Genomic DNA, 18,312 nt, shown 5'->3' with positions numbered 1-18,312 from the left:
ACCAATAGCTTAGGGCGGGGAGCAGAAGAAAGGGTTTCACCTCATTAGGAAAATTGTTTTTGGCCTTCTGTGGGAGTCCTGATAGAGGTGCATACCCCTTTGGAAATCTTAGATATAGGCTGCAGATCACAGGTTGAAAGCCATTGCTGTAAATGTTGCTTAGATCCTCAAACCTGGGAGTACTAAGGAAGGAAGTGAAGAACTGTGTTGGCAAATGTCATGCTTAGGGGTTGTCAGGCATACACACTGTGCTTTCTTAATCCGTGTTTAATCTCAAACCTCTTACTGAACAGATTCATAGTACAAGAAGGAAAACCCCAAATTCTGTACTAATATTTACTGTAAATGTGACATCCTCTTGTTAAACTATAATCTATTAATTTGTTATTTAACAGGTACAACCCATACTACTGAGAGTCCCCCTAAACCAGCTCCTCACAAGTCTACATTTGATGCTGCCAGTTTCATTGGTGGGATTGTCCTTGTTCTGGGTCTGCAGGCTGTAATCTTCTTCCTGTATAAATTCTGCAAGTCCAAAGATCGGAACTATCATACTCTCTAGAGCCTGTCATTTTACAATGGACTAGTAGCCCAACTCCTGTAGTTCACTGAAACAAAATATATTCTCTGTCCCACATGGAACACCACAGTTCAGAATATCCTTTAAATCTCCAAAAGAAGACTTTTTGAAAGGATGATATTTTTGTAACACTGTACTTGGCAAGAGGTGGTATGAATCATCTCTGGCTCAGCAGAGGTACTCCATATGCTGCATGAGTCCTTGTGATTCTTGTTTTTCCTTAGTGGCTGCAGCTGTGGGACTTTTCTTTTTTTTTAAACTTGACATGCCAAATGTAGACTCTCAATGATTCTTGTATTCAGTGGTAACAGTCTTGAGTAGACAATCTCATGATGATGATTGTGGAGGCTAATTTAATCAACCATAAGTGCGGTATCCCTATCATTTTATCAACATATGAATTATCAGTGACTGACTTCTGGGAGTGAAATACCATTTGTGCTAGCTTGTGGCTTTTGTAGTGTACTGCGAGGAAGGTTAACAAAGGTTTGTAGAAGTAGAAACTGTCTTCATAAAATATCCTATTGGAAGAAAATAATGCTATACCCATATTTTTCTATATGAGAATTAAAGATGCCAACCAGGAATTGTATTGCACATTAATTTCTTAAATTTGGCCATTAGTTGTTACAACTGAAAGGGTGGTGAGAATATTTCCCCTCCATGTAAGAGGAAATAAAGTCCAGTGCCTTAAAGAGAGAAAGTTAGGGTTGCAAATTCAAATGCTTGTGCCATTTTTATTTGTATCAAAGTTAAAGGCTGATGCAGTACTAGCCTAATAGAGTAAAGCAGAGTACACCCTTCCAATCTCAACATTCACTACAACAAAAACATGGCTAACATTTTATTTTCTGACCTTTTGAGAGGTTGACTTCTTTTGTGAATGAGGGACTGGGATATTGGACTAATTTTGAAGGTGAACTAAATTTTCACTTGTCTCAAACTATTTCTGGCCTGTAACAAGGCAGGCATAGGAAGGCTATAGCATAATTTCACATTCCTGACTTCAAAAGAGCGCCAACTTAAATCATACTTGTCTGAAAAAATGTTATCTATGATTATTAGAGGTGTTCAAGATTACTAGAACAGAGAAACAGTTTGCTTTGTGCATAGTAAGTTTCACTGTTCTCCACTGCCTACAAACACTTTCTCCTCCTCTTTATGTGGGCCTTTGATGCAGCACTATGGGAGTGAAACAATATAAGATAATGTTGGAAATGGATTGGGCAGGCTCAGCACTTGAAAAACTACTTTTTAACTATTAAAATTGACTAAATTTCAAATGGATGGTGTTCCTTATCCCCATTTTGAAGAAATTCTATAGCCTTATGCAGCCACTGACTTGCATGATTGAAATGTTTACCTTAAACTGGGTGTTTAAACATTGACAGCATGATTACTAATTAAGTCATGGCAATGTATGGGTTTTATAACTTAAGTAAATGAAAAAGCATTTTAGTTGCAGTGAGTTTTATTTCCTCATGCTCTTCTGCCTTGGAAAGCATTCACTTTGTTATGCTGCATAAAAAACTAAACTTGCTATATAAAATTGTTACCAGACAGTGCTGTACCTTCAGAGAATTTCAGGTTAATGTACTCCTGACAAAAGCCAGGCAGTCAGCTCAGGTTTATTAAACAGACTGACCACCCAACTTCCAGCAAGCACTGTTTGTCTGGATTGGATGGTGTATCCTTGGCCTTATATTGTAAAATCATTTAGTCTGTCATTCCCCTCTCCTTAAATTGTTTTGTAACTTAATTTGGGCAGAGGAACATGCTCTATGCACTTATTTCTATAATGTGACAAATAAGACCTCCCACTTTTCATAAAACAGTTTTATTTAGTATTGTGCCTAATTCTCTAAAAGCTCTGTCTAACATTTTGGTCTTAGAAACTTGCAGCAAAAGGCTACAGGAGACTTAAGGAAAACAAAGCTAGAGTTAAACCTGGAGTTGATTAAAGCATTTTTAGCAAAATTTTACACAGTAACTGAATTAGTCTCACACTGATCTTGATTTATGTTAGAAAATGTGCTCATTAAGCAATCATTTTTCAAGTGCCTTAATTGTTTTAAAATCTCTGGCCTCAGATTTGTTGGAAAAACCAATGGGGGGAACTTGCCTTAGTTACTAAAATAATCCTTTGGTGTCAGCAATTGCTACTTACCAAGACTTAAGAAACCCAGGATCTTGGTGCCATTGATGTCAATCTTAAGGAAGCTCTAATTTTGTAATGCACAGTTATTGCAGAACTATAGGTTTAGTCTTGTTCTAGGAAGGTGTAAGTTTTGTGCAGCAGCCTATATGCTTGCCTTGCTAGACAGACTAACTTCCATATGCTGCTGATAAAATCATAGCTAGGACTTAGTTTCTGTCTGGCAACTCAGTCTAGGCTGCCAGACATGTGCTTAGGCTGCCTTGCTATGGTTTTTGTTTTGTGTTTTGTTAAAATTAAGACAGCTTCCTTGCAAAATTACAGTGCCAGGTAGTCTGTGCTGGCTACTAGCATGTGACTAACAGAACTTTCAGGTCCTCTTAGTTGTGTTTTGAAGCAGAAGGTAGCTTCCTTAAATTGTCTCCATGGGGTAGTTTTATTTGCCATTAGGCTGCCTCTTTAAATCAGAGCTTAAGCACTGAACAGTAGTGACTTTTTTTCAAGCTGTTTATCATCTGACTTGTTCCTGAAACCACCTTGTGCAAATATATATTTATCAAACCTGATATCTTATGAATGTTCCTTGCAGACATTGCTGTATTGTTTGTATTTTGTCTTCAGTGGAAGAAATGCAAAACAAATCTAATCAGAAAACCAAATTGACAAATAAAATCACATTTATTGAATGAATTTTTTGGTTTTATTCTATTTGTAAATATTGTCTCTCATTCTGTGGCTTTTAAACGAGTGTTCTCAGCCTTCTGGGTGAATCTTAGTGAAACTGCTCCTGCAGAGTAGTAATCCTTGACACTCATCTTAGCCCCTCTGAGGAAGATTAGTACTAAATTTTCCAGCTGTAAAAGAACCTGTGATTAATGTGCCCAAGGTCACACAGGAAGAATGTGACAGACATGGATTGGGCTAGGGCTCTAGCCACTGGACACCGTTCATGGTATTGAGGGAAGGGCACCTGATGCTGGATTCTAATGTGCACTGGCAGAGTTTGCAACATCTCTGCAGTAATGTGAGATGTTAGTCACTCTTCTTTCACTGACTATTCCTATGCTAGGACAAAAATCTACTGAATCCTAGTGTAGTCAAGGCAAGTTGTTGTTTTAAACTATTAGAGGCAAATGCTGGGGCATAGCCTCAAGCAGCTAACATTTTAAAACAACAACTTGTCTCATCTATACTGGGATTTTAACACGACTTGTAACTCTACAGTGAAGACTTAAGTTAAAAGTTAAAGTGTTATCCCTTAACTGAATCTCTCTCTCCTTTCCCTTTCAGCTGATGCTTTTAATTTGTCAGCTAGCCTGAGGGAATATGTGCTGCAGCTTGAGGTAGCACAACTCATCTGCTGCTAACACAATTATTGTGCTACTTGAGGGATGTTTTGCAGTGAAGACAGCCTATGAACTTCTTTGGGAATAAGGGGAAGAGTTAGTAAGTGCTTTTAATTTGTAAATGTTATTCTTAAAGTGGTGTGAGTACACACCCTAAACTCTCCTCTGAGGAGAGTGGAGTCTGTTACTCGTATCCTGTGGAATTCAGGAGCCTGCTGCCATAGAAAACTACCCAATAATGCTAGCAGCATCATAGTAAACAGAGGTGATTGGGGGTGGGGAAGGGGGGGTTAATTTTAAGCAACAATCTGAGTAAGCTTCAGGGCTATTTTCTTAACATAGCAAGCTTCCAGTTTTAACTCATAGGGCCACAGTACAATAGCCTTACAAACTCCTTCTACACATAAGCATTTCCACCTTTAAGGGTTACTATTTAAGACCCACACACATTGCTTAAGGAATGATATGGAAAAATATACCAACCATAACTGATTCAGACTTGGAAACATCATAACCCTAACACTAGTAATAGTATCAATTTAACAATGGATGAAAAGTAAAATTTACATATAAACAAATTAACGGTCATTGCCACTAGAATGTTACAGCTCTTATTTTCATATTACAATGTAAAGGTTATGGGAAGTAACCTGTAACACAAAATAAATAATTCCAGCAAGTTGTTACTGAAGTTTTTAAACAAAGTAATATCATTGCTTAATGGGTGAATATTCTATTTTTCACTAACTTCTGTCCTTAACTGTAAATACTGCTACTTGTAAATGGACCTTGGCCTTAATTGTCCTAATATCATTCGCTGTTGACAAATTATGGTACTGCTAAGCATATTCCATCCTAGCCTGTTTCCCTGGGACTCCCAGTATTAAAATTGGTGGTGTTTTAAATGACAACGCTGGTATTAGATAAATTAACATAGGTCAAACAATGGGAAAGAGCGTGCACTAGGCAGTATGGCTGCCTTGTTATAAAATTCCCTAACAAACATTTAACTCCACTTGGATTAGTTGTTACCACTCACAAGATCATGGAGGCATTGTAGATAGTTCTCTGAAAATGTGCTTAAATGGAGGAATCATTTGGAAAAGGACAGGTAAGACAGAAAATATGCCACACAAACTCTGCAGATCATGTCAACACCTCTCAAAAAAGATACATTAGAATTGGAAAAGGTTCAGAGAAGGGAAACAAATGATAGGTGTGGAATAGCTTTTATATGGGGAAAGATTAAAAAGACTGGGACTCTTCATCTGAGAAAAGAGATGACTAAGGGAGGATATGATAGAGGTCTATAAAATCATGACTGGTGTGGAGAAAGTGTTACTTGCCCTTTCACATAACAAGAATCCAGGTCACCCAATGTCCTTAATAGGCAAGAGGCTTAAAATAAATATAAGGAAGTACTTTTTTGCCCAACCTGTGGAAATCATTGCCAGGGGATATTGTGAAGGCCAAAAAATATAACTGGGTTCAAGAAAGAATTAGCTAAGTTCATGGAGGATAGGTCCACCAATGGCTATTAGCCAAGGCTGTCAGGGCTGCAACCCTGTGCTTTAGGTGTCCTTAAACTTCTGCCAACCAGAAGGTGGGACTGGACAATGGGATAGATCACTTGATAAATTGCCCTGTTCATTCTTTCTGAAGCATCTGGCACAGGATACTGGGCTAGAGGGACAGTTTTGACCCAACTCAGACATTTAGGTTCAGGTTTCACTTTTGCTCTTTACAATAGCATGTGTCTCTACGGCACCTAAATACCTCTGAAGATGTAGGCCTTAGTTTCATAGATTTTTAAGGTCAGAAGAGACCATTATTTCATCTAGTCTGATCTGTGTTTTACAGAAAGGATAATGCTGTGAAAGAAAAGGCCATCCATTGTCTTTGAAAAAGTGTCTTTGCTGAGGCTCTGCCTTGGTACCTGAAAAAACACCAGCTGAGAACCTGTAGTAGTATAGAGTCTTGTCATAGTAGCCTTGCTTCAAGCTTGGATTGGCTTGACCTGTGGCAGGGAAGCACCACTATTCAGCTGTCCTCAGATCACAGGTGAGAAGATGACAGAGGAAAGGGATGTAAGAGAATATAGATGACACAGCTGTAACACTAGGCAGATCCATTTTACTTACTTTATGCTAAAGGCACCCCGTGGAAACAAATGGACATTGATCTAAATTTATGCAGATTATTGTGGTCCATTGGCAGTATGGTCAGGCTTTAGTTCCAAAGACTGCATCCCTTAAGGCACAGAGAAATCAGTGGATGGGCAAAAACAGCCCATGTCCATTCTTGCATAGTAGAATATTATTTGGTTGAATTATACAGGTAGACAGATACTTGGCAGTACCTGACTGAACAAGCGGTGTACAGTCCTGGAGACTTAGAACTACACTATTTATATGGGATCAGTTCCACTAAATAACACAGCTCTTGTAAATGACACTTGTAGCCCATAGGCTTGCCTTTACTATATTCACTGCCTTGCCTTATATTTAGCTGCTTTTATTATCAACTGTAGTGCAAGAAACCTACTGTATCCACAGTTGCCAACTTTCATGTGATAAGCCAGAAATCAAGCTAATCCCATTTCAAAACAAGCCAATCCCTAAGAACCCCAACATTCTCTGTGACTAGATGCCCCCTTTGTGCCGTCTGGGACTGTGGTGGACCTGCTGTGTACCCCTGACTCTCTTTCCCCCCCCCTACCCCCTCCTTGCCAGGAACTGATAAAAAAAAAAAAGAGACAAGCCAAAAACAAACCCAATTTCTGCATTTTTTTTTTCCCACAGGTTTGGCATGTCTGTATCCTGTAAGACATGAGCTGAAGCATAAGTGTGGTTAAGTAGGCCATAACCCTTGGCGTAGATCAACAGTTACTTTTTAGATTTTATGAACTAAGGAGAGCTTGCTTAATGGTAGGAGTTAGAATGTTCCAGTAAGTGCTACTGCAAGGAACACAAGTAATAACTGTAAATCTGCTTAAGAACAGGTGATAGATGTAATTACCATTTCAGCTCATGATCATATCTATCAGTATACTAACCTGTTGAAGGAGGACACCTCAGCATTAGTAGGATGAGGGAAATATATGTAGGGGAAAAAGTGGGAAAAACCCCTACTGAGTATGCTTTAGATATAGTAGCATCAGTGTAACATATTATAAAGGTTGCATCCCAGCCTGTGGGGTAAGAAAGAGGTGTAGTCCTTGGAAGAGGCCAAAACGATGGCCACTCGTGATGAGGAAGATGAGTCTTTCAGGTCGTCCTGCAAGGAATGGTGTGAGTATATGGATGTACGTTCTGTAGTGTCTCTATCTTACTGAGTGAGTGTGTGTGACTTCACTAAATGTATTAATAAACTATTTGGAAATATAGAAGAGTTCCTATAGTGAGTGTTGCAGCTGTGCACATTGGGATTCCCAACTATATAGTAATTTTAATAATACTGGGCCTGCTCTTGGGCCAAGGACCTGTCAACTGTCAAAATGATACCTGGGAATTTTTAGGTAATCAATATAATTAATACTCACACTATAGATCAGGCTACACACTCCTGTCAGTAGGACAGGTGGCATTTTAAGGCTTCAGGACTACACTGAACAAAGCTTTTCTCATCACCATCTTTTAGATAATAGGAAAGTCCCAGAACATCAGTTTCTGTGATGAGTGAAAGAGGAGGTAATAACTAGAGCTTGTTGGAAAATGCTGATTCACTAGAATTGAAACTTTTCACAGGAATGTATCTAATCAATAGAAATTTTTGATGGAAACCAGGTCTTCCTGGTTTCCTGCCCAGAATCCCCTGCTCCCTGGAATTTTTCAAAACATTGTTTTGATTCTCTGGATTCTTTCTTAAAATTACTTTGCACCAAATATTTTGATTGTTTTTGTGTTTGTTCTAATTCAGAACAAAAATAAATTGTAAAATAATTTGTTTTTTGACCAGCTCTAGTGTTAACTGAACAGCAGGATAAGCCCCTTCATCCCACTCCCTCTCTGATGTTTCTTTTGTTTTACAGTACTTTTCCTGTTCTCTAGAGGGGGATTATTTTTTATGTCCATATTTGGCATGCTGTACTCAGCTTTGTTTTCTCCCATGGAAGGTTGGCCAGCAGAATGATTTACTTTTATATAAAACAAAATTTCATAGCAAATCCTGGAATGTGGTTAATATTGTGGGGGTTCTCTATATCTAACCATATTGCCAAATATGCACAATCTTTATAATACAAAAAAGCCTTTCACAGTTCACACCAATAAAGGATTGCCGGGCCTTGTCTACACTTACAGCAGGGCAGCTGCACCCCTGTAGCGCTTCATGAAGATGGTGTCTGCGCTAACAGGAGAGCTTCTCCCATCAGCGTAGGTACTCCACCTCCCCGACATAGCACTGTCTACACTGGGAGTTAGGTTGGTATAACTGGAAAATCCACACCCCTGAGCAACATATTTATACTGCTATAAGTTCATAGTGTAGACCAGGGCCCAGTCAGAGCACTTGTTACTTTGTACATCAGTTTGGCTTTGCATAAATTTCATTATCCCACTCCATGTTAGCTGGATCAGTTACAATGCATAGGTCTGAAAACACCCTCTGATTTTAATCAAAAGTACATTTCAGCTCACTTTTGGGCCAGCCTGTTTGCATGAGGCTGGGAGGTTGAGTGTGTTCAGCCAGGTCTGGTAAGAAAGCATCTATCACTCTGTTCCTCCATCTGCTGGGCACCTGCAATTGTTAAGTGAGTGGGCTGTAATGTTAACCCTCAGAAGGAGTCTGTGCAGTAATTACACTGAGCATGAGTGGATTTATCCTGATCAGCAACCCATCCCAGCCTGTCCTGCAGGCACATATTTCTCTCCTGCTGCTTCCTAGTCTGAAACAAAGGGAAGTGGTTGCAGAAGGCAGGCTGACCAGGAATGGGGCAGGTTCCTGGCTGAAGAGGGGCAGGATTCATTGTAAGACACCACCTCCTCTGCTCTTCTCAGAAGTTACTGACTCTGGCACAGCACCCTCTAGCATAGGTGGTCCTCCCTGACACATTGTCCCTTAGAAGCCTAACAAGTCCCTGGAAATCAGCCAACAGTGTATAAGGACTGTGTGTGAATCAGGTGTGAGAGGAAGCCTTCAATTATATCACTCCCCCTATTCTACTACTTAATCCAGATCTTTCAGGGGCATTAGACTGTTAATGTCCAGACCTAGAGACTGACTCAACACAATTCATTTTTCACAAACTTCACTGACATTCTTTTACCACTCACTACCAAATCCACCATTACTCACAGTCTTTGGCCGTTCAGTCTTTCCAGATGTTACATTGCTACCTTTGGGATCTGGAGTCAAAGGATTCTGCTTGTAATCCCTAGGTAGAGTTGATGCTGAGAGCACTGTGCGCTGGGCCCAGGATGCAGAACCTATATTATAAATAATGTGGAGTTACAGCAGAACTTGACTTTAGCAAAAATACACAAAGCACTCGTTCTCAAAAATACAGATGTTAACAGTCATACAGAACTGTAAGCAACTTCTTTCTTAGTCCTGTCCTAACTGCATAGCGGTTCCTGTATAGTTTCTAAGAGAATGTGCAGAATTAAAAATAGCCACAATATTTCTGCATAAAAAGTTCATCAAAGCCCATACCCTGTCACAGCTTAGAGAAAGTCTCATTACTAAGGGAGTCATACATATATTCCACCATCAGTGGACAGATCAGTGAAGCAGATCTTTGCTGATCCAAACTCTATAATCCATTATATGCAAATAGTTTCTCCAAAGCACTATTGTCATTATCCCTTAGATTGCAACAGAATCAAAAATGAAAGATGATGTGTTTCTTCAATTTCAAGTGTTAGCTTAGTTTTTTCCCTTCACTAGGTCTTCACACGGACAGAGGAACTTCCCTAATTGACTGTTGGTCCAGTTAGCCACAGAAATCTCTAAAGCAGATGCTGAGTTTCTAACCAGCTACTCATATGATTAGCTCTAATCTTGGATTGTCTCCACATACAGCATAGTTAATATTCTGTTAGTAGCCACTGGCAGCTTGCCACATGTCACCCGTGCCAACAGCCTTGACTGATACCTAACTATGTTTCTGTAAACTAATTATAGCACTTATTTTGCCATACAGATACGACCCTACGTCAGTATAATTGAGATGGGTGCTCCTCCTCCTTCCCATATCTTTGTGCAGCAAGACGTCCCAGAATGTATTGTCCTGTGTCCCCTGCTGAGGCAAATGAATCTGAGGCAATATGGCAACAGGCCAGATTTTCTCAGAAAGCACTGATAGGCAGCATGGTGGACAGTTGGGTGTGCTGTGACTAAAGCATCTATGTGGACAACTCAACTGTGTTTATTGTAACCAGATCACATGAGAGTGTCAAGACCTGGCTGTGGTTTCAAATACAGCCTAAATAGATAGAGATACAGCAACTGTATGCTTGTCACCCCTAGATGAATATGAATACTAGAATGAAGGGTAATGCATGCAATTACTTTAGGGCTTGATATTACAACTAAAGACAATACAGCCTTATTCAAATTAATAAAAAATACAAACCTTTGCACTCTGTGAGCCTGCTTTTCCTGACAAAGTGCATTACTGCAAATGGGTGGGAAGTGATAGTTATTCTGTATTGGTTTATTACCTGATAAAGAACGTCTTACGCTGCTAGCATTATAAGACATCAGATTAGTGGACTTCTTCATTCCTTTTTAAAGAAATAAATTACAACAGCCATAATACAGTACACAATTAACACCATAATCATCAAGAAGAAGCTAGAAAAAAGCATGTCCTTTTAGTATTTGGGGACAGACATCTGCGGAATGTCTGTATTTTGAGGCAGGCTCCATTTTAAACAAAGGCTTTGCCTTGCTCTCCAGACAAGTTCTCTAGCTATGCAGCAGGTTGAAGAATGGGAACTCCCTGCCAGCCAAATACTTTGAAATGTCCAAGCTGATTTTCACTTCTTTTCATCCTGTGTGTCTGATTTGCCCATAGAGAGCTAGCTCTAGTTGGTTCAGAATGTACTCATCCTTACTTGCCCGGTTGGTTTTTACGCTGGCCATATGTTTCATCTCTACTAACACTGGAAAGGCAGTTTAATATTCTTAACACTGCGTGTGAATTTCAGTGCTTATGAAAGGTGTCTGACTTACACTACTGGAAACGGAGGGCTTTTATTTACCCCTCAGAACAGATGCCGCATGGGCAGCAACAGCACAAGCTTCCCCGTACTGTCCTACCAACATGTTTCACTCCTGATGTAGAGGGACCACCAAAAGGAGCTACGGCTCCATGGCAGCCCATCCAGCTTTTGTCCTCTCTATTAAAGACTACACAGCCATGCCAACTCTAGTGACTTCGGTGAAGTGAACATCTGGTGAAGTGAACTGATGGATGACTCGAACACCTCTTTTCACATAGGACAACGAAAAAACCATCATATGGACGCTTCCATTGACTATTGACCTGGGCAATTTTTTTTGTCACTACCATCAACCTAGAGGTGAAAAGCTTTATATGCCTCAGCAGTTCTAATGGCATCCCTAGAATTCTGTGAAGATGTAAGGGTGAGCAACTAACGGAAGTATCAGGAATATTTTATATTGCAATGAATTTGCAGGGCTGAATTTGCTGCCAGATCAGAACCCTCTGCTGTCTCTGAAATGCTAGACATCGCTTCTTCTGAAAGTCAGTGGCTAGAGAAATCTTCACTTTGTTCCTCTTAACCTTTCAGTGGAAACACAAATAGATCTCTGATTAAATGCACTGAAATAATGCATTAGAAAGGGAAAACCCACAATGAGTTGCAAATCAACCCTGCAACTACCGAATGTACAGCAAAAAATCCCAGCAGGGAACATCTTTCCACACAGACACACTGTCTCAGCTGGCAATGTTTTCAAGAGACGGAATGAAACTATAAAAAAGAGAGAAACACCCCAGCGCACCTCTCTCTCTCCCTGCTCATCACATTCACTGCATCTGAAGAGACAAAGGAAGCAGCCATTGGACTCTAGGGGAGGGGTCCTGACTGGAAATTTTGGTCAGTTATTTTCTGAAGCATGTGGTAAAAAAAGCTTTGCTTTGAATCTAATACTGTTTCTTAAGTTAGCCACCAGTATGCGTTTTATCTTTATTTTTCTGGTAACCATTTCTGACTTTTATGCCTCATTACTTGTACTCACTTAAAATCTTTCTTTGTAGTTAATAAACTTGTTTTATTGTTTTATCTAGTCCAGTGTGTTTAAGTCGAAGTGTTTGGGTAATTCCGTTTGGGGTAATAAGTTGTGTGCATATTATTCCCTCAAGGGAATAACAGACTTAATATATTTGTATTGTTCAGGAGAGGGCTGGGCAGTACAGGACATAGGTTTCTGGGGGAAAATCTGGGACTGGGAGTGTGTTGGTGTCACCCTGTGGTAATCTTTAAGGCTGGTAAGAGCCCACAGGGGCTGGTTGGCTGCAGCACACACAGAGACATAGCTGGACATGCTGGAGGCTGTTTGTGAGCAGTCCAAGTTGGAGGCTACATAAGCAAAGCACTCTAAAGGGCACCCTAGGTTACAGGGCAGGAGTGACAAAGCTACTCATTGGTCTGGATTGTACCCTGGTATGTCAGAACTGGATGTCATTTTTTTAGTCTTCATAATATTTAAAGAAGGCCTGGAAGGTTGGGATTTTTCCCTGTATTTAGTGTATTAAAAATTCAGGTCTTGGCCATCCCAATTTTCTACATGATTCTACAGCTGATTGAAGAATTAGCAGGATTTTGATATCACAAGAAGAAAGGAAGTGAAACTTGAGCAATTGCAGGGGTGGGGATTTTTCATCAACCTGTTTAAAGCACTTTGAATTAAACAGGTGTTATAAAAAAACAGCTGGGAAGAAAAAATAATCTTTTTGTTAAAGCTTCAAAATTCTTGCTCCTCCAACCAAGAACCGAGAAAGCTCCCAACTCCTATTCTCTTGTTCTCCAAAGAGACTTCCAGTAAAAACAGCAGTATTTATATTCCTGATGGTGCTAAGGTTAAAAAAACAAGCAAAAATAAAAACAAAACCCACCCACCCCCAAAACACCAAAACCATCTTTCAGGCCTTCTTCACACATGAGAAGAAAAAGAAGAAAAAAGAGGGGGAATGAAGGGGGGAGAGAAAACATCTATTTTTGTAGGTGGGGGTTGGTGAATATGAAGGCATGTGCCATTTTGGCAATCCGGGTGGTGGTACAGTACCCAAGCCACACAATTAGGCTGGAAACATCTACTGGCCTTGTTTGGATGTTCCATATCATTTTAAAAGAAATAGGTGTTCCCTCACCTGCGGGTGAGTTTCTCTGGGATGTTACAGCTTCCAAGTCGTAAACCTGATACTGCAGTTCGTCCACCCTCTGGAAGGCATCCAGTTTTAAACTACGTTCTTGGATCAATTGGCTTCTTATCTAAGGAGGATGGCAATACCACATGTAGAGGATTCAGGTTAAAAAAGAAAAAAAATCTTCTGACAGTCCTCATTCAAAGCAAAGTCACAGGCTAAAGGGCTCAAAGGGAGGAGAAGCAGATGCTGTCAACATCAAAGGTGGTCACAGTTCAGTGGTGGATGAAGTAATTCCTCGATATAATTGTATAAAATGTGTCTGGGATCCTTCTGGAGGAGAGAGTGATATAATTGGTATAAACGGTCATTATAACTAATAAAATCTGCAGTTTCCAGCACTTTAAGAAAGGACAGTAGACAGACAACCTGGGGCCTTTTCCCTTCTCATTCCCCTGAGCTCTCTATTTATAACCCCAGTAACCCACACCCCACATCATGACCAGCCATGTCCAGCCTCAATGCCATTCTAAATGAAAGATAGGAGTGAACAACAGCAAGTCATCTTCCCCTCAGCTTCTCCAACAGCTGTGTGGCCTGTCTTCTCAGTGCCGCCACTCCCTGCCAGAACAAGGAGCAAGAAATGAGAACCAGCAATTGAATCAGACACCACTGAGACGATGGCTTAGTTCTATACAGGGTAACTGTTATAAGCCACATGCTTTTATGCCCACATAGGTCTCCTCCAGCAGCAGGGACCACTATGTAGCACTAAAGTCCTGACACTAATTGTTTTGTTTATCCAATACCACATTATTTGTTTATTTTCTCAAAGGCCAATTCAGCTACTGATGTTTCTGGGCACTCAAAGGGTTACAAGTATTTTGTAAACACAACAAAAGGGTGCACAGCTGCACCATTTGGAGATGGGGAACTATGAACTCATTGGCCTATGTGCCAGGGCTGAATGCTCTGCTCTTCCAAAAGTCTCTTGGCATCATATGCTCTCAATAAAGGCGGTCACAGAAAGTGCCAGCAGCCTGCCAAACTATTCCCAGCAAAATGCTATCTGTCATCCCAACTCTCCCAAATCGCGGTGGGTGCTTTCAATTGGACTGTTCAGGTGGTTGAAGAGAAAATATTTTGGCCAGGTTTACAGGAGAGGCAGTCAGATAAGAACAAGGAATTTTCATCCTATCTATGATAGGACTGCAAAAAAGGGATGGAAAGCCACACTTCATGCTCTTAAGAGATTGTGGAGTGCATGAAGTGCAGCCAAGGGGACTTACCTGACTAAATTTAATCACATGTTTTTCAAACATTTTCATTCTGCAGGTCACTTTGTAAGAGACACAAAGCACTTCTCATTGACCCACTTATCCACCCAACAATCCAATTCAAGAGCTGGACTACGGAAATTGTACTCATTTAGTTAAATCAGCTTCTAAATTTATTCACTTAAATTTGTACCAGTCCTTTCTACAGACAGTCTTAAATCAGTCTAATAATGGAGGACATTGTTAAGCAATTAAATTAAGCTAACTCAATATCCAACTTCAGACTGTCCACACAACGTGTTGGCACTGATTTAGTTAAATTGATGTAATTTATATGTGTAGACTGGGCTCAAGCCTGTCTGTGTCCCAAAATGTTTCATTCAGTGGACCATCAAAAATGGTTCCTTGAACCCCAGTATGAGAACCACTGGTAATGGATGTGTGCCTCTTAATCGTGTCAGATAGAAAGTAGATAAAGCAAAGGAATAATACAATTTCTACATGCCAGCTATGTATGCTGTCTGCAATGGCTGTATACAACTTGTGTTATAGTATCAAAGACTTGATAATTACCATAAATGCTAATTATGTTTCTTTTTTTACAATAGTAAACATTTGGAGTGGAGATAAAAATGACCAATCTATGGCAGCGACCAAGGTGTTTAGTTTTTGGTTGTGTCTCCTTTGCCCTGAATCAGTGGTTTTGCCCTGTATTTGCTGGACTAGTTTCAACAAGCCATTTCTTTGTTATTATACCATAGTAATGGCATTAAGATATGCTGAAGATGAAAAACCATGTGTTTTTGTTTTATACACAAAACAGCAGCTGTTTTGTGTATGTTTTGGCTGTCAAGGTGCTCTTGGATCTACTTTATACATCAATAAATCTCCCAAAAGGATCTAGATCATCCAGAACTGTTTAAACACAAAATATATAATCAGATAAGATCAGTAAAATCTGCATAAAAAACAACTTAATCAAGTAGAATTTGCCAAACTTTTATTGTAAGCGAAAGGCTTGTGCTGTTGGGAATGATTAGCCATTCTATAATTTATACTAAATATAGTACTGCATGTTTGATTTCACCCAATAAGAACATTTAAATGTTAGTAACTTCTAAGTTTATGAGTTTATGGTGAAACTGCTGGAATGGATTTCCTCATTTACAGTTCACGTGACAATGCAGGAGAAGACTTAATATACCAGTGGGTTAACTAACAGGCACTCCTGAGCTCCTCCATTCCATTCAGTCATACCTCTCAATCTTAAATCTGCCAGTGTGTAATCGAAGCAACCACAATGTGACGCAAATGGCTGAAACATTTTATATCTGTGTTTTGTTACACATTTTAATCGGTCAATTGTGGTATAATGTTTGGGGGCTTTTTAACTATAAAGCAGTTTTTAAGGAGGTTTTCTCACTCATTAAACCAACTGTTTAAAAAGAAATCAGGAAGGACAGAAATTCCACAATGTACAAACAAAGTACCAGCAGGACTTGAACCCTCAGTCTTCAGATTCCTATTACAGAGCTAAAGAATTCCGTGTTATCCTCTCTGTAGACCAGCAGCTAGCGAGGGATGTGACACACATGTGCCAGTGGATTACACAACTATTTGCTAAGTGATGGTAGAATGTTGGAGATCAGTGTTCCTGGGTTCTACTCCCAGTTCTAGGAAGGGAGCATGATCTAGTGGTTAGAGCAGTGCTTACAAATACTTAGGTTTGGCACATTGTGGATGTGTGGAGGAGATTTAGGCTTGCCATTTTAAACACAATTCTATCCCCAGTTCTGTCAGAAGTGACCTTGTGTGACCTCTCCATTAGCTTATTTGTAAAATGGGGAGAATACTTGCTTCTGAGGACAGGGATTCAAGGCCATGCTCAATAGTAGGAGTTGTGAAGTACACACAAATATAAAAAACTTTGGAAGAGATGAGCTTAGACCACATGGTCTCCTAGCCCCCAACCCAGTGCACTGTTCCTTAGACCCAAAGGCAGTCTATGGGGATGTCTCTCGTTTCAGAACATCTCCTAGTTTGGCAGGGCTGCAGAAGGAGGTGGCAATAACTCCCAAAATCCAGATTATACTGTGCAATCCAGGACACTGGAGGGGATGCATTCAGCATTGCTCAGAGAAAGACATGCAGCTGGTAACCAATACTGAGGCCCTAATACATTTCTCAAGGAATGCTAGCTTCCTTAGCAACATGGTACATGCTGAAGTGTTTAAAGGTGTAGTTAGGCGCTTACCTGCCGCATTTCTTTTTTGATCCGTTTTTGCTGAAGCTGCACTGTTCTAGAAGATTTCTCAGCATCTTCAGTCAGACATTGCAGCCTCTGTTCTTTCTGCCCCATGTCTTCCAGCATCTTCTCCATGTTTGCTGCTTTCATCACATCCAGCTGTTGCCTGCTCCGGGCTTCTTGAGTCATCCTATGTTCTACTTCTTGTAGCAAGTGTTTCTATAACATGAAAACAACAATATGTCAGGCAACAGAACTTGAAAGACTCATTCCTTTCTCATGTAAGAAAAACAAGCAGAATTAAAAACAAACCAATCCTCAAACTTCCTGGAAACAGAAACAAAATAGAGCAGACACCCACTTTTTTCTCCTTTGCACATCACCTTTAAGCAATGCCTGGAAAGGAGCTCCCTGCTCTGGTAAGTTACATAACTTAAACTGCCTAACTTACATCAAATTAACCCTCTAGTGTAGACAAGGCCTAAGTTAAACTTTTTGTGTGTGGGAATAAACATTGAGTTTTCTTTTTCTCTCTTATGTAAAATAATTATCAGCAATAGATTACTGGAGTTATTTTTTAATACAGGTATTTAGCATCTAGAAGATATTCTTAGGCTCTTGGACAGTTCACATCTTCATCTTACAGCTTCATTTTCATAAAATAACCCTTTAAAATCTTTGATCGTCATTTTGCTGAGGTGATATAAATCTTAAATATGATCCCTAACAGCTTTTGTCTATATTTCTCTCTGACTACAACATGTGAAAAACGCTCAAACCAATATGTATGGCTTGGTAGAGTCAAAATATATACATCTTCAGCTTCAGTTTTCAATTGTCCCTCAATTGTTTCAGGAAGTATTTCCCTCTTGAAAGGCAATGGGTAAAATTCTCTATTGAAGTAAGTGGTATTGAGAGGAGGTGATAATTTGACCCACTTCGTAGAATGAGTCAGGACCGTTATTTTAGGTACCTGTTTATCTAACTGTTTCTTTAGTCTTTCATTGTCTACTTGAGATTTTGCCAGAGCCTTCCTTACAGCCACCAGCTGCTGACGAAATAAAAACACCTCTTGCTCTGCCAGCATCTTGGCATTCAAACACTCTTCTTTGTTTTGAAGGGCCTCCTGTTAACAAAAAGAATGTAATAAAATTAAGGAATGAAAGCCATGGTCCTCTATTGTTAATAGCACCAGATTACTTGAAAGGTGACCTGCAAGGGATTTTTAATAAGTTGCGGGAGTCCCTTTTTGTTTCTTTCTGATTCAAAAAGAAGGCCTGAAAAATGTAGGGGTGCTTGTTTGATTTTGGGGGTTTTTGTATTTGGGGGCTTGTTTGGTATGTTTCTGTTCATTTTTGCTAAAGCTTGGTTTACA

General features: G+C 39.8%; 3 protein-coding genes across 7 annotated transcripts in view; 2 read left to right on the top strand and 1 right to left on the bottom strand.

The window, feature by feature from the left end:
- The window catches only part of CD164 (CD164 molecule), a 15,668-nt gene extending 12,243 nt beyond the window's left edge, over positions 1 to 3,425 (top strand). For both annotated transcript variants that reach the window (XM_073336990.1, XM_073336989.1), the window contains one exon: positions 396 to 3,425. In XM_073336990.1, the coding sequence (XP_073193091.1) occupies positions 396 to 562 (167 nt within the window). In that variant the 3' untranslated portion in view covers positions 563 to 3,425. The remainder of the gene's footprint in view (positions 1 to 395) is intronic.
- LOC140908914 (coiled-coil domain-containing protein 162-like) lies at positions 3,358 to 18,312 on the bottom strand. Its single transcript, XM_073336988.2, has 7 exons — positions 17,911 to 18,312; positions 16,947 to 17,156; positions 13,422 to 13,748; positions 10,744 to 10,806; positions 9,377 to 9,507; positions 8,719 to 8,818; positions 3,358 to 6,125 (listed from the first exon to the last, which is right to left on the bottom strand). Exons 1-3 carry the CDS (start codon positions 18,022 to 18,024, stop codon positions 13,674 to 13,676), a joined length of 399 nt encoding a protein of 132 aa, XP_073193089.2. The 5' UTR covers positions 18,025 to 18,312; the 3' UTR covers positions 3,358 to 6,125; positions 8,719 to 8,818; positions 9,377 to 9,507; positions 10,744 to 10,806; positions 13,422 to 13,673.
- The window catches only part of LOC144930413 (uncharacterized), a 72,121-nt gene continuing 57,906 nt past the window's right edge, over positions 4,098 to 18,312 (top strand). For 3 of the 4 annotated variants that reach the window (XM_078852158.1, XM_078852160.1, XM_078852159.1), the window contains exons 1-3: positions 4,098 to 4,181; positions 6,883 to 7,371; positions 15,301 to 15,350. In XM_078852158.1, coding sequence (XP_078708284.1) covers positions 7,317 to 7,371; positions 15,301 to 15,350 — 105 coding nt within the window. In that variant the 5' untranslated portion in view covers positions 4,098 to 4,181; positions 6,883 to 7,316. Of the gene's footprint in view, positions 4,182 to 5,941; positions 12,334 to 15,300; positions 15,351 to 18,312 lie in introns of those variants that run through there. The other variant, XR_013635559.1, reaches the window with a different exon arrangement.

This window comes from Lepidochelys kempii, chromosome 3 (genome assembly GCF_965140285.1).
Source record: "Lepidochelys kempii isolate rLepKem1 chromosome 3, rLepKem1.hap1, whole genome shotgun sequence".
In the NCBI taxonomy this organism is placed as follows: domain Eukaryota; kingdom Metazoa; phylum Chordata; order Testudines; family Cheloniidae; genus Lepidochelys; species Lepidochelys kempii.
The sequence above is the reverse complement of the archived record's forward strand: the minus strand, read 5'-3'. Positions and strand labels throughout refer to the sequence as shown.